At 53.6% G+C, this 14,822-nt stretch overlaps 1 protein-coding gene across 1 annotated transcript in view; it reads right to left on the bottom strand.

Annotated features, from left to right (window-relative positions):
* LOC138580007 (vomeronasal type-2 receptor 26-like) overlaps positions 1-13,999 on the bottom strand; it is a 72,326-nt gene extending 58,327 nt beyond the window's left edge. Inside the window, exon 1 of the mRNA XM_069650238.1 lies at positions 13,769-13,999. Within this exon, the coding sequence (XP_069506339.1) occupies positions 13,769-13,999 (231 nt within the window). The remainder of the gene's footprint in view (positions 1-13,768) is intronic.
* Positions 14,000-14,822: the final 823 nt, after the last annotated feature.

Here is a 14,822-nt window from a genome sequence, read left to right as displayed (position 1 = left end):
CTGTGCATGTCACTGTGACTGCACCACCATGCACCAGCAGGGATGCCCCATCCCAGGCCCGTCTGTAGGTAGGGGGGATGCCATGTCATCTGACTCCCCTCCACCTGCGGACAAGGTGACCCGTGGCCTTATGGAGAAGGTCCTGATTGGTGTCGCGTTGCGCACGGGTGTCATTCGTGATGACGTGCATGCTTCCCGGGAGGAGCTTGCACGTCATCACGAAGAACACTGTGCCAACGTGGCCCAGTTGGGATTGGCCGTGGTCGGGGGTTTCATACATGTGTCGACCAATCTGGCAGCCCTCTCCTCCTCTGTGGAGACTATGCGCCAGTCGTTCTCCATGCCGTCTTCCGGCCCAGATGCCACCAGGGCCCCCTGTGGACCTGCCCTGACCAACGCAGCCAGCTTGGTGGGGATCCCATCCCTGCCACAGTCGGGAGTCGGAGGTCCAGCAGGGGTGGACACCACAGCAACTGGACCCCAGCAGATGGAGGATGTGCCAGCATCATTGGTCAGGGCACGTGCACAACGGCGTTGGTGGATTCCATCAGCCTGGATGCCGTTGTGCGGGCAGAGGCAGTTGCGTCGGAGGCAGCAGCGGAGTCAACGTGGGAGGCATCATGGCTCGGGGCAATCTACATCGGAGGGGCAGGCATCGGCCGGAGGGCAGGAGGACCCAGGACGGGAAGTGTCTTCCGTGTGGCAGCAGTTGGGCCAGCAGATAGGTTCGGAGCGGCGGCGGGCTGAAGAGGAGCGGCTCACGATGGTCAGGGCGGAGAACTCCATGCGGAGGGCCCTGAGGCGGGCTGAGTGCCTCGAAGGAATCCGCAGGGAGTTGGAGGAGGACAGGAGACTCCCGACTGGTATACCATCGCTTCACAGCCCAGCCCCAGGACCCATTTGCCCACCCACTCCTGCCTTTGGGGTTGCCATGTCGGGCACTGCAACATCTGGCACCAGTGACAACCCCCGGCCAGAGAGGCAGAGGGGCACCAGCTTCACTGCCACCGAAGTTGGTGTCCTGGTGGAGCAAGTCCTGGGGCAGTATGATGCCCTCTTTAGATCGTCACGCGCCAACAAGGAAGGACGGGACAGGACCTGGGACGACTTGGTGGTTGCCATCAATGTGGAGGGGGTGGCAACCCGCAACATCCAGAAAGTCAAGAAGCGCTGGGAGGACTTGAGGTCCAGGACCCTCTTGAAGGCCCGGCGCCTCGTGGAGGGGGGCCGGGGCCGCATCAGTACCATCCAGCTGAGGGACCTGGAACGTGTAGACCCAGCGCTCCACGCCCAGATCCTTGCGAGGCAGACCCGTCTGGAGTTGAGCGGTAAGTGGGCAAGCATTGCTGTGTGAGACAGGGCATGTTGCAGTGTGCTGGTTGTCTGATGCTTGCCTGTATGTGTGACATAGGCCATGTACGCATGTATGTGTGCAGGGACATCATGGTCATGCATGTGAGACCAGTAATGTGTGAACCACATGTTTGGTGCATGTGTTTAAATGCAACATGGGGAGCCCTATGCGGATTGGACACATGAGAGCATGCCAGTCTCTGTTCCTGGACATGGGTGGGGGTGAGGGATGGGTGCTGATGCCATGTACATGTATGGTATCCATGTCTGTGTGTCTGACCTGCGTGTCTTTGACTTGTGAATGCCATGGATGCATGACACATGTCTGTGACAATGTACAGATTCACAGATGCAGCCTAGTTATCCTTGTATCCACTGTGTCTGGGGTGTAAAAGGCCAGATGGATGAAATAACATTGATGTGTGTGCATGTGATAGGCATGACCCATGATTAATGTGAGTTCCATGACAACATTGTATGTTTGGAGAGTCCCTTGGACATGTATGCAAATGTCCATAGCATGTGCCATGCCTGTTACTGTGTGTGTTTTGTCTGCACTGACCCATGTGTTGGGGAGGGACATGATGGAAGTGATCTTTGACAGTGCCACTCATCTGCTATTGCTTCCTGTCTAGGGGACCATTGTACAGTACCCTGATGCTTGTGTTCTATGTCTCCCTCTACACAGCGGCAAGTGAAGAAGAGGGCGGAGACGGCGCTGTGGAGCAAAGCGGTGGGGATGCCCCCACGGCTGCAGCGTAAGGTGTCTGAGCCCCCACAGGGGCATCCAGGTTGGTGGGTTCCACAGAGGAGGAGGAGGCCGCTACTGAGGTGCACATGGGGCCTGGTGGGGGCATCCCTGCTGGTGCAAGTGGTGCAGTCCAGGGGCAGGGGCAGGAGGCAGCACAGGTCGCCGTGGAGGGGCCTGTGCATGTCACTGTCCCTGACACTGTGACTGCACCACCATGCACCAGCAGGGATGCCCCATCCCAGGCCCGTCTGTAGGTAGGGGGGATGCCATGTCATCTGACTCCCCTCCACCTGCGGACAAGGTGACCCGTGGCCTTATGGAGAAGGTCCTGATTGGTGTCGCGTTGCGCACGGGTGTCATTCGTGATGACGTGCATGCTTCCCGGGAGGAGCTTGCACGTCATCACGAAGAACACTGTGCCAACGTGGCCCAGTTGGGATTGGCCGTGGTCGGGGGTTTCATACATGTGTCGACCAATCTGGCAGCCCTCTCCTCCTCTGTGGAGACTATGCGCCAGTCGTTCTCCATGCCGTCTTCCGGCCCAGATGCCACCAGGGCCCCCTGTGGACCTGCCCTGACCAACGCAGCCAGCTTGGTGGGGATCCCATCCCTGCCACAGTCGGGAGTCGGAGGTCCAGCAGGGGTGGACACCACAGCAACTGGACCCCAGCAGATGGAGGATGTGCTGGCATCATTGGTCAGGGCATGTGCACGACGGCGTTGGTGGATTCCATCAGCCTGGATGCCGTCGTGCGGGCAGAGGCAGTTGTGTCGGAGGCAGCAGCGGAGTCAACGTGGGAGGCATCATGGCTCGGGGCAATCTACATCGGAGGGGCAGGCATCGGCCGGAGGGCAGGAGGACCCAGGACGGGAAGTGTCTTCCGTGTGGCAGCAGTTGGGCCAGCATATAGGTGCGGAGCGGCGGCGGGCTGAAGAGGAGCGGCTCACGATGGTCAGGGCGGAGAACTCCATGCGGAGGGCCCTGAGGCGGGCTGAGTGCCTCGAGGGAATCCGCAGGGAGTTGGAGGAGGTCATGTCGGCGTCCCTGCGGACCCTCGGGCCATGGAACAGGACCGCCTCCGGGACATCGAACAGGAGTTCGATGATTCCCTGGCCCGGGACACCACGGAGTGAGCCGCTGGACTAGCCCGCCGCCTTTGTACATAGTTAATTAGTGTTAGGTTTTATTTCTTTTGTTAAATTTGGGGCGCTTGGACTATGCCCCACTTTTTTGTATATAGTTATTAGTTAGGTAGGTTTTATTGTAGGTTTCATTTACATCGTTGGGATCATGGACCCTGGATTTGCTCTTTGTACATAGTTTGACAGTAGATTTGTGGCCTTCATCTTTTATTTTTTTTTTCACCATGGAGCAATGGATTTTCACTTTACTTTCCTTTGGATTTGCTTTGTTGGACAGTGACTTTGGACACAATTTCTTTACGGTTATTTTGGAGTCCCATTTTCGTTATTTATTATTTTAGTGGACATGCTGCTTTTTGATATTTGTTGCCATTATTGTTTGTTTATATTTCATTCACTTCATTTACACTGTAATACATTTTTGTTTCTTACTTCAATGTGTGGACTTCTCTCATTGGTTTCATGCCTGTCAGAATGTGGGTTTTCACAGTCATGTGTTGCCATTGTGTGGGTCTGACGGACTTGTACTCATGCGCATACTGCTTATTTGTTATCTATCATGTAATGGGTATTTCCATTTTGAATGGATGTAAAGCTTGTTTGGGTGTTTGGACTGGGGTGGTGTGGGGTGGGATTTGGGTGGGCATAGGAGCCTGGGATCTGGATTGTGATGACGTGTTGGCTGGGGGACATGAGTGGGGGCCTGGTGGAGGCTGCCCCTGACTGCTGGGGGGTGCAGGGGGACCTGAGTTGGACATGAGTGGGGGCCTGGTGGAGGGTGGCCCGGGATGCTGGGGGGTGGGGGTGCAGGGGGACATGTGTGGGGGCCTGGTGGAGGCTGCCCCTGACTGCTGGGGGGTGGGGGTGCAGGGAGATGTGTGGGGGCCTGGTGGAGGGTGCCCCTGACTGCTGGGAGGTGGGGGTGGTGGGAGACATGAGTGGGGGCCTGGTGGAGGGTGCCCCTGGCTGCTGGGGGTGCAGGGGGACATGTGTGGGGGCCTGGTGGAGGGTGCCCCTGGCTGCTGGGGGGCGGGGGTGCAGGGGGACGTGTGGGGGCCTGGTGGAGGGTGCCCCTGACTGCTGGGGGGTGGGGGTGGGGGGAGACATGAGTGGGGGCCTGGTGGAGGGTGCCCCTGGCTGCTGGGGGGTGGGGGTGCAGGGGGACATGAGTTGGACATGAGTGGGGGCCTGGTGGAGGCTGCCCCTGACTGCTGGGGGGTGGGGGTGCAGGGAGACATGTGTGGGGGCCTGGTGGAGGGTGCCCCTGACTGCTGGGGGTGGGGGTGGTGGGAGACATGTGTGGGGGCCTGGTGGAGGGTGCCCCTGACTGCTGGGGGGTGGGGGTGCAGGGGGGCATGAGTTGGACATGAGTGGGGGCCTGGTGGAGGCTGCCCCTGACTGCTGGGGGGTAGGGGTGCAGGGAGACATGTGTGGGGGCCTGGTGGAGGGTGCCCCTGGCTGCTGGGGGGTGGGGGTGCAGGGGGACATGAGTGGGGGCCTGGTGGAGGGTGCCCCTGGCTGCTGGGGGGTGGGGGTGCAGGGGGACATGTGTGGGGGCCTGGTGGAGGGTGCCCCTGACTGCTGGGGGGTGGGGGGGTGGGAGACATGAGTGGGGGCCTGGTGGAGGGTGCCCCTGGCTGCTGGGGGGTGGGGGTGCAGGGGGACATGAGTTGGACATGAGTGGGGGCCTGTTGGAGGGTGCCCCTGACTGCTGGGGGGTGGGGGTGCAGGGGAACATGAGTTGGACATGAGTGGGGGCCTGGTGGAGGGTGCCCCTGGATGGTGGGGGTGCAGGGGGACATGAGTTGGACATGAGTGGGGGTCTGGTGGAGGGTGCCCCTGGATTCTGGGGGGTGGGGGTGCTGGGAGACATGAGTGGGGACCTGGTGGAGGGTGCCCTGCACTGCTGGGGGGTGGGGGTGCTGGGAGACATGAGTGGTGGCCTGGTGGAGTGTGCCCATGACTGGTGGGGGGTGGGGGTGCAGGGGGATATGGGTTGGACATGAGTGGGGGCCTGGTGGAGGGTGCCCCTGACTGCTGGGGGGTGGGGGTGCATGGGGGACATGAGTTGGACATGAGTGGGGGCCTGGTGGAGGCTGCCCCTGACTGCTGGGGGGTGGGGGTGCAGGGAGACATGTGTGGGGGCCTGGTGGAGGGTGCCCCTGACTGCTGGGGTTGGGGGTGGTGAGAGACATGAGTGGGGGCCTGTTGGACGGTGCCCCTGGATGCTGGGGGGTGGGGGTGCAGGGGGACATGTGTGGGGGCCTGGTGGAGGGTGCCCCTGATTGCTGGGGGGTGGGGGTGGTGGGAGACATGAGTGGAGGCCTGGTGGAGGGTTCCCCTGGCTGCTGGGGGGTGGGGGTGCAGGGGGACATGAGTGGGGGCCTGGTGGAGGGTGCCCCTGGCTGCTGGGGGGTGGGGGTGCAGGGGGACATGTGTGGGGGCCTGGTGGAGGGTGCCCCTGACTGCTGGGGGGTGGGGGGGGTGGGAGACATGAGTGGGGGCCTGGTGGAGGGTGCCCCTGGCTGCTGGGGGGTGCAGGGGGACATGAGTTGGACATGAGTGGGGGCCTGTTGGAGGGTGCCCCTGACTGCTGGGGGGTGGGGGTGCAGGGGAACATGAGTTGGACATGAGTGGGGGCCTGGTGGAGGGTGCCCCTGGATGGTGGGGGTGCAGGGGGACATGAGTTGGACATGAGTGGGGGTCTGGTGGAGGGTGCCCCTGGATTCTGGGGGGTGGGGGTGCTGGGAGACATGAGTGGGGACCTGGTGGAGGGTGCCCTGCACTGCTGGGGGGTGGGGGTGCTGGGAGACATGAGTGGTGGCCTGGTGGAGTGTGCCCATGACTGGTGGGGGGTGGGGGTGCAGGGGGATATGGGTTGGACATGAGTGGGGGCCTGGTGGAGGGTGCCCCTGACTGTTGGGGGTGGGGGTGCATGGGGGACATGAGTTGGACATGAGTGGGGGCCTGGTGGAGGCTGCCCCTGACTGCTGGGGGGTGGGGGTGCAGGGAGACATGTGTGGGGTCCTGGTGGAGGGTGCCCCTGACTGCTGGGGTTGGGGGTGGTGAGAGACATGAGTGGGGGCCTGTTGGACGGTGCCCCTGGATGCTGGGGGGTGGGGGTGCAGGGGGACATGTGTGGGGGCCTGGTGGAGGGTGCCCCTGATTGCTGGGGGGTGGGGGTGGTGGGAGACATGAGTGGGGGCCTGGTGGAGGGTGCCCCTGGCTGCTGGGGTGTGGGGGTGCAGGGGGACATGAGTGGTGGCCTGGTGGAGGGTGCCCCTGACTGCTGGTGGGTGGGGGTGCTGGGAGACATGCGTTGGTGATCAGTAGTGCAAGGTGACATGTGGGTTGGCTGGGGGGCATGGCCATGGTGGATGGGCTGCCTGCGGGACATGAGCAGGGGTGCAGGGTAGTCCCCTGTGGTGTGGGCTGCCTGCAGGGGCCGTGGAGGGTGTAGAGCGAACACCTGGGAGGACCCACACGGTCAATTCACGTGTAGTACTACCTGGCACCCCCGAAATACACGCACCCTGCTGAAATCGCGTGTGGAACTTCCCGCGCACCCCGGAATACACATACCCTGCAGGATTAGTGTGTGGAACTTCACGTGCACCTCGGAATCCACGTACCCTGCAGAATTAGCGTGTGGAACTTCACGCACACCCCGGAATACACGTACCCTCCAGAATTAGCGTGTGGAACTTCACGCGCACCCCGGAATACACGTACCCAGGCCAATCGCGTGTGGGACTTCCCGCGCAACCCCGGAATACACGGACCAAGGCAATTCGCGTGTGGGACTTCCCACGCACCCCGCAATACACAGACCCAGGAAATTCGCGTGTGGAATTTCCCGCGCACCCCTGAATACACGTACCCAGCCAATCGCGTGTGGGACTTCCCGCGCACCCCGTAATACACGTACCCAGGCAAATCACGTGTGGGACTTTCCGCGCACCCCAGAATACATGCACATGCTATTTTTCACATAGCGGGTGTCCGTGTTTGTTGCGTACCCCTTTGCACGCCATTTGTCTTAGAGGGCCACAGTATGTGACATTCATCATGGCTGTATATAGGTGCTTTTTGTTGGCGCACATTTATTTCAGGGGCAGGAACACTACCGTCTGCTTTCTTGTGGCGGACGTGTTTGGGCCTGTGCGCTGGTTTGACCGTGCACTGGTTTGCCCTATTGGATTCCATGAATACGTGTTGTAGGCGAGCGTGTGGGCGTTCTGCGCACTTGCCTCCTGTACTTCCCCCTTGACGCCCACAATTTGACGAGTTGTTCCCCATTCCGAGTGTTACACCCCGTGTTCCGCCTACTTTTGTTGTGTGCGCCGCGTTATGTGCGATTTCGCTGTGGCCGTGGCGCATGCCGTTAGATATTCTGTGCGCCGGCGTGCGCCACGCACTTTTTCAGCACACATTCGATTTTTTTCTCGCGCACGGCCTTCCATGAATCGATGTGCGCTGGTTTCCCTGCGATTTTCGCACTTGCACTGCGATTTTCGCACTTTTGCTGCGATTCGCACGTTTTGGCACCTCTGCGCGGGAATTTTCGGGGCACATTAATTCCATGAATCGACCCCTTAATTCGCACCACGGTCATTCTAGGCTTTTTCATAATGAATGAGTGGTGGGTGAAAATGGTATTATAGACCTGGGGATACGCTGGCATAGCGTGTGGTCTTTGGAGGTGCCAAGGGAGCTACTAGTCTATGGTGCACCAGCCAGAGGGTGCTGATGGTGTGGGCTTTTGTTGGTATATCCAATAGCAATGGAAAGGGGTTTCCCAGCTGGACTTAATGTTTTTGTGCAAGTCCAATAAAAGGTAGCCCAACATAAGTGTATTAGTTGAAAAACATGCATATGACATTTAGTGCCTTTATGGAAGCGTATCAGAATGCAGTCCAATACAAGTGTTTTAGCTGGAAAGCACATACGCACATCATAGGCTAATGCTTTTGTATAAATCCAGAAAAAGATAACCTTACATAAGTGTTTTAGTTGAAAAGTAGGCATCAGACACGTTAGTTTTGGCATGCATATACTGCTTTGAAAGCTGATAGAAAAGGTGAACGGAATATAAAGAGGTCTTGAACCTCTAGTTGGACCTTCATGTAAACACATGTTGCATAATTTTAAGGATGCATGATGTAACTAAACGTTATTTTCAATTGGGGATAATTGGAGATGAGCTAGCGGCTTCACATTTGAAAAGAACAATATATAAAGGCATTTATCATACTTCTGTGTCTGAATGAAACAGGTGCTAGAGGTAGGTGTCCTGTTTCTAATACACCGAGTTGTATCATATTTTTGGCATTACTATTACCATAGCTCTCAACCATTTGGATCGCGAAGGCGGGTGAAAACACCCGATTTTAGTTTTGGCGGGTGAGACGCCCATTGAAATGAATGGGCGTGCTGGAGGCTTGGCGGGTGAGTCAGCTGTTTACAAGGCGGGTGACACCCGCCAAAAGCGTGAGAGTTGAGAGCTATGCTATTACTATGTAAATGAGGGTATTGACCCAGAGTTTTCTTGGTTATATTGTTGCAGGATTTAATTACTTGCACTATTCCCAATCGAGGATGCAGGGTTTCCCCATCGAGCAATTGTGGAGGAGCTAATGGTAAATATTTCACTCCTTATAAATATATATCAGTGCAAGTAATAGCTGTCTATGGTTGAGGCACAGGTAGCTTTGTGAAATCGAGTGTTTTTAATGGGTCTTGTATTTCTGTTGATATGTTTTTTAGAAAAGATAAAGAATCTTCAAGAAGGTGTGAGGAAAACAGACTAGCCACCTTCTTTGTGAAACAGTCTGGTCCTGAAGAAGACAGACATCGGGACGTCAGTACTATCGTAATCCTAGATGTTGACCCGTTAAAACTAGGACAAGGGAAGTTCAATGTGAAACTTTGAAGAGCTGTATGCACCTCTGAACTACCTTTAGTTGATGATGACTGTTATGAGTGAGGTTTGGTTTAAAATATATTGTTGTTTATATAATAACATTTGTGTTTAGATAGGGATATGTGCAATAAAAAGAAAAATACATCGTTATTCAATTTTTTATAGTAGAAAATACAGAATTGTTTACAGCATTAACTGATTTGCACTTTATGCAAAATTGCACTTCCCATGCACTATTTTGCACAACAACAAAAACATATTTCTTTGATGATGTGTACTACTGCACATTTTATATTGTTCTTGTCTAATGTATACACGTTGTCATATTGTCAATTGATTATGAATTAATAAATATGTTATATTCACAAAGTTGACTAAACTGACCCGTGACCTCTGTTAAAGTCCTTAAAAACTAAACATTTGAAATAATTGACTCGTGAGACTCCACCTCTGATATAATTAATAAATGCATCAGGTTTCCCAATCCCATGGAGTCCTCAAGGGTACGACTCAACATGTGTCTAACTCCAGACTTACCAAACACGAGCATTGTTAATTTTGCTGCTAACGTCACTTTATGTTGTTACTCTGTTCTGCGCCTGACTTCCTTGTTGCCAAACCCGCAGGACGGGGAACCACTTGATAGTCTCTTGATTGTTGCAACTCTTATGTCACCCTGTACAGACTTACAGGACATTGGCGGTCATTACAACCTTGGTGCTAAGTGCACCAACTTTACCACCATGGTGTAAACTACGTTTACACCATGGTGGATGGCGGATTTACCGCCCCATTCCAAGGTGAGTGGGGCGGTAAATCCCCATTTCCCATTTTCCCTTCCCCATTCCCATTTTTGCCCCATAGGGCATAATGGGAGTGGGGAAGGCGCTAATTACGCCGCCGTAAATTACGGCGGCGTAATTAGCACCATGGCGGGTTAGCGCCATGGACTTTAACGCCTGCCAAAAGCAGGCGTTAAAGTGGTAATCCGGCGTTAAGGGTTCACGCCGTCGTTAACCCTTAACGCTGGGGTTGTAATGAGGGCCATTGTGTTGCGTAACCCTGAAATTACACTCTTTGTGGATGGATCCTGTCTCTATAGCCCAGAGGGACGGGATCATATTTCTAGGTATTCTGTATGCACCCCCCATGCCATCCTCGAAGCCTATCGCTTGCCAAGTGCCAAGTCCACCCAGGTAGCTGAACTTTTGGCACACACTCAAGTGTGCATTTTAGCAAGAGATAAATCGGCTACGATTTACACCAACTCCAGCTACGCATATGAAGTGGTGCCTGATTTCGGTGTACTCTGAAGAGAAAAAGTCTATCTAACCTCCACAGGGGCCCCAATCTCAAATGGAAAGTATGTGTCTGCCCTTCTAAATGCCTTATTGCACCTTGCTGCTCCGGCTATAGTCAAGTGCCGAGGCCACGATCCCTTACAGTCCTTTACCACCCTAGCCAATAACCTAGCTAATAACCAGCTCATTCGGCAGCCTTAAATATGCTCCTTGCTCCTCATGAAACTCTTGTTTGTATTTCAGTAAACAGCCATCAATTGCCTTCCTTTCCAGCCTGGCCATCTTAGAAGACTAAGATCCAGAAGTACATAAAATTATGCAAGTTGAGGGCTCCCAATATTGCTAATTCAGGTAAATACGCAATGATACTCAATGTAAACAGGTATTGAGTTTCTCCTAGCTTTGCGACGATTGTTCAGGCTTATTGTGAGAACTGTACTGTATGCATGGCCCATGATGTAGGGTGAGCAGTGAAAACAAAGCTTTCTTCAAGTCCAGTACTTGAGAGACCCTTCTTTTTTTAAAACTTTGTTTATTTTAAATCAAGGCAGGATGACAAGTACAAACATTATAAGCAGTGGTTATTTAGGCATGTTGCTCCCCAGTCTTTTATCCCCCCCTGCGTTTCCTCCTCCCCCCCTCCCCTTGGTCCAACTGTCCCTTAGGCCTTGTAGGCGGGGTCTTCCCTCCTGGGCTGTTCAGATAGGGCCCCAGCGTCTATGTATCTTCCTCCGGGATCTCCTGATTTTTTAAGATCCAGCGGGCCCCGGTAGGTTTATAGGTCAGGGCGGGGAAGCGCTGGTCGAATTCCAGCACTGGGGCCCAGATATTCTGGAAACGATGAAGAGTTCCCACTTGCACTGCTGTCATTTTCTCCGCTACCAAAATGTCCCAAAGTTTGATACACCATTGGGCTATGTGAGGGCCTTCCGGGGTTTTCCAAGCTCGGGCCACCACCGTTTTCCCTGCTAGTAGGCAGTGGGTTAGTAGTTTCGCTCTGGGTCCGGAGCGCGGGTAGGTCCTGGGAATTGGCGCTCCCAGCAAAACCGGTTCTGGTTCCAGGGGAATCGTTGTTCCGGTAATTTGTGTGATGGACCCTAGGCAAGCTTTCCAGATTGGTTGGATCTTCGGGCAAGCCCACCACATGTGGAAGAAGGAGCCTGGGTGGCCGCATCCTCTCCAGCAAGAAGGATCCACCTGGGGGTTCACATGGTGAAGACTGAGGGGCGGATAGTACCACCGCAGCGTGATCTTGTACGCACATTCCCTATTGGTGATGCAGGTGGACGAGGTGTGTGTTCTGGTCCATATGAGAGACCCTTCTTAAAAGTGCAGGCAGATTTCATACAGCTCCTCACATGCCAGCCCTTTAGTTACTGTCTTCTGATCATTGATGTTTTCTCAGGTTGGATGGAATCGCACCCATGTAGAAAAGGCAGATGCTGTCACTGTTGCAAAGAAATTGTTATCTGAGTTCATACCCCGGTTTAAACTCCCACTCATCATATATAGTGATCAATGTTCCCACTCCACTGGTCAGATTGTTAGAGAAGTGTGCAAGGCATTCAGTGTTTCTCAGCAGTTGCACTGTGCGTACCATTGCAGTTGAGCGGCACAGTAGAACACTGAAATGGTGATCTAAAGTTCAGGTTGTAAAAGGTGTTGGGTGGCAGAGGACTATTTCATCGATAGCTTCTGTCCTGCCCCAGATCCAATACCGCAAAGGTGAGAAACAGCTACTCAGTAAGACAACCGTACCACACTTGTCCAAGGCAGGTGCGACAGGGCATAGAGACAATCGAAGCTGAAGATGGCCTAAGCAGTCTAGCTAACATTGCAACAGTTACAAGCAAATGCATTGGACATGAAGTAGACATGCACTCCACATGAAGAACACGTACACTAGGTCAAATATGCATTTATACATTAATAATATTAACATAGCACCCACAAGACATGAAGAACACTAACAGAACCAATGTATACGTTGAATGCAACATGAATGACATGCAAGTATAGATCACTAACATAGAAACTAGGGTGTAATTGGGCAGCCATCTTCTTAAAAATGAAAGCCGCAGCGTGCTTTTAAATAGACAAAGGCTACAAGACTTCGAGAGAAATGCAGAGCTGTGCAGAGCTCAGACGGTAGCTGGCAATTAGAGGCAAGGTTAGAATGAGATGGGGAGGATGGGAACGGCAGAACAAAGGCACACAATAGAAATTCCCAAGATGCAAATGGGATACTCCCAGATCAATTAAAGGTTTATAAGAATACAACCAGTCTTTGTTAATCAGGTGCAGTAAAATAGCAAGCAATAAACTTCATGAAGAATAACTCAAGAGTGTCCCCGGTGGAAACAGAAAACACAACACACATTTCAATATCAATACCAATAAATAGGAGCTAATTCCTGTAGCATGTGACTTATCATTGGAGAACACTGACTTCATTAGGAGCCAGCATGAGAGAGGACACCTGCAACACTCCCTAAATGTACACACTGACATAGGCTGCTGTGCCAGGAGTTGCACAGAACACCCAGGTAAGTTTGGGGTGGCTGTGCTGATGTAAGGGGGCAGACAAAACGCATACAGTAGGCGGGTAAACTATAAGGAAGAATAGACAAGGTCATTCTGAACAACGGAACAGAAAGAAAGGGCAGACCTCAATGGTGAACAAGAAGGGTTGGGAACTATGCACTGGACAAACAATGAGGAATCCCACTAGGGGTGTATACACAGGTTGGGCTAGAGACTACCCACAAATATAACTGTTATGGGGATATCATTCGCCAATCACTCGCGCACACACGTATAAGGAAAACGTGGAGCCTCAGATTATCTCAACCTTCTTTATTCATTCCTACATTTTGACTGCCCTTTTCCCTCCCTGTCCCTCCCCTTCCGCCCTCATCCTGCCTTGGTGTGTGTGTCCTCTTCTTAAAGGGGCCGCGTCCCTTTAGTCACGTACAACACCTCCCCCGTGCTTAACATGAAACATGAAAGCTGGGGTCACATCTGTTCGATGAGTCTCACTGGTCTCCTCACTATTCTGTGGGGTCTGCCTGGAGATTCTCTGCTTTCGCCATTTGCTTCAACTGGGGGATCTACATCGTTCTCATCACTTGGGTCTTCAGCGGCTGTCTCTTGTATCTCTGGATCATCGAGATACAGTCTTTTAAAGAATGAGGCATTCCTGGTGATGTCTCCTGGTTCTCCAGTTGCCGTGGCTGTGATGATCCGAGGTTCTGGGTTGTAGCGGGTGTCTGTTTTCTTTCTCTGGATTTGTCAGACTAGGACGGTTTGTCCTATTTCCAGCTGGGGGTCTTTCGCTTTTCTCTTTTTGTCAGCCCATTCTTTGGCTTTCTTCTTCTTCTCGGCTTCTCGTTTCCTTATGGCTGCATCCTCTTCTGGTGTGTAGTCTTCCCACTGAGGGATGCGTGTTCGAGGTCGGTATCTCACCATGAGCTCGGCTGGTGGTTTCCCCGTTGTGTCATGCTGAGTGTTCCTGTAACTTCTGAGCATACTGCAGATGGCTTGCGCTTGGGGTACTTGCTCCGCTACAGCTCCACCATTCTGTTGGCTTGGGGCCAGAGTGGTGTGACCTTTTGATGTTGGAAGCCGAGGTGGTCTGCAAGCTTGGCAAATTCACGTCCTTGGAATAGGGATCCATTGTCTGTTTTGACGATGTTCGGGATGCCCCATTCACTGAATAGTTTGTCTATGATGGGTGCCGTTTCAGCGAATGATGTCGACGGTGTTTGTTTGATGAACGTGAATCTCGAGTATTCGTCGATGATTACCAGTAGGTATCCTCCTTCTTCCAGGGGTCCGTAGTAGTCCATGGAAACTTTTTTCCAGGGTCTCGCTGGAAGTGTTGTCAGTTGTAGGGGGTTCCGGGCTGACCCCTTTGCTGCTAGTTGGCAGGGCCTGCAGTGTGCCAAATTGTCTTCCACTACGGCATCCATGTAGGGGAACCAGATGTTATTCCTTAGGATCTTTTCGTGTTGTCGATTCCCCCTGTGGCCTTTGTGGGCTATTGTTACTAGGGTCTTTCTTAGATATTTTGGAGCCACTAGTCTGTTTCCACGTAGCAGTATGCCTTGGTCCGTGTTTACCAGTTCTCTGTGTATTTTGGCTAGTCGATCGAGGTCTTTCTTGTCTGCCCCCTCCCCTATGTTTCCTCTTTCTTGGCGTTCTCTCCACTTGTTGGTGCGGGTGAGGTGGATGGCAGCTTGGATTGTCGGGTCGGCCTTGCTTCTTTCCGCAAATATTGTCGTTGATATCGTCGATGGCATGGCATTGGAGGATAGATACGAGATGTATTCTTCAGCCTCATGGGCTAGGG

The sequence above is a fragment of the Ambystoma mexicanum genome, chromosome 3p, assembly GCF_040938575.1.
Source record: "Ambystoma mexicanum isolate Mex_15411 chromosome 3p, UKY_AmexF1_1, whole genome shotgun sequence".
NCBI classification, from domain to species: domain Eukaryota; kingdom Metazoa; phylum Chordata; class Amphibia; order Caudata; family Ambystomatidae; genus Ambystoma; species Ambystoma mexicanum.
Note: the sequence above shows the minus strand (reverse complement) of the source record. Positions and strands in the feature narration are given on the sequence as shown.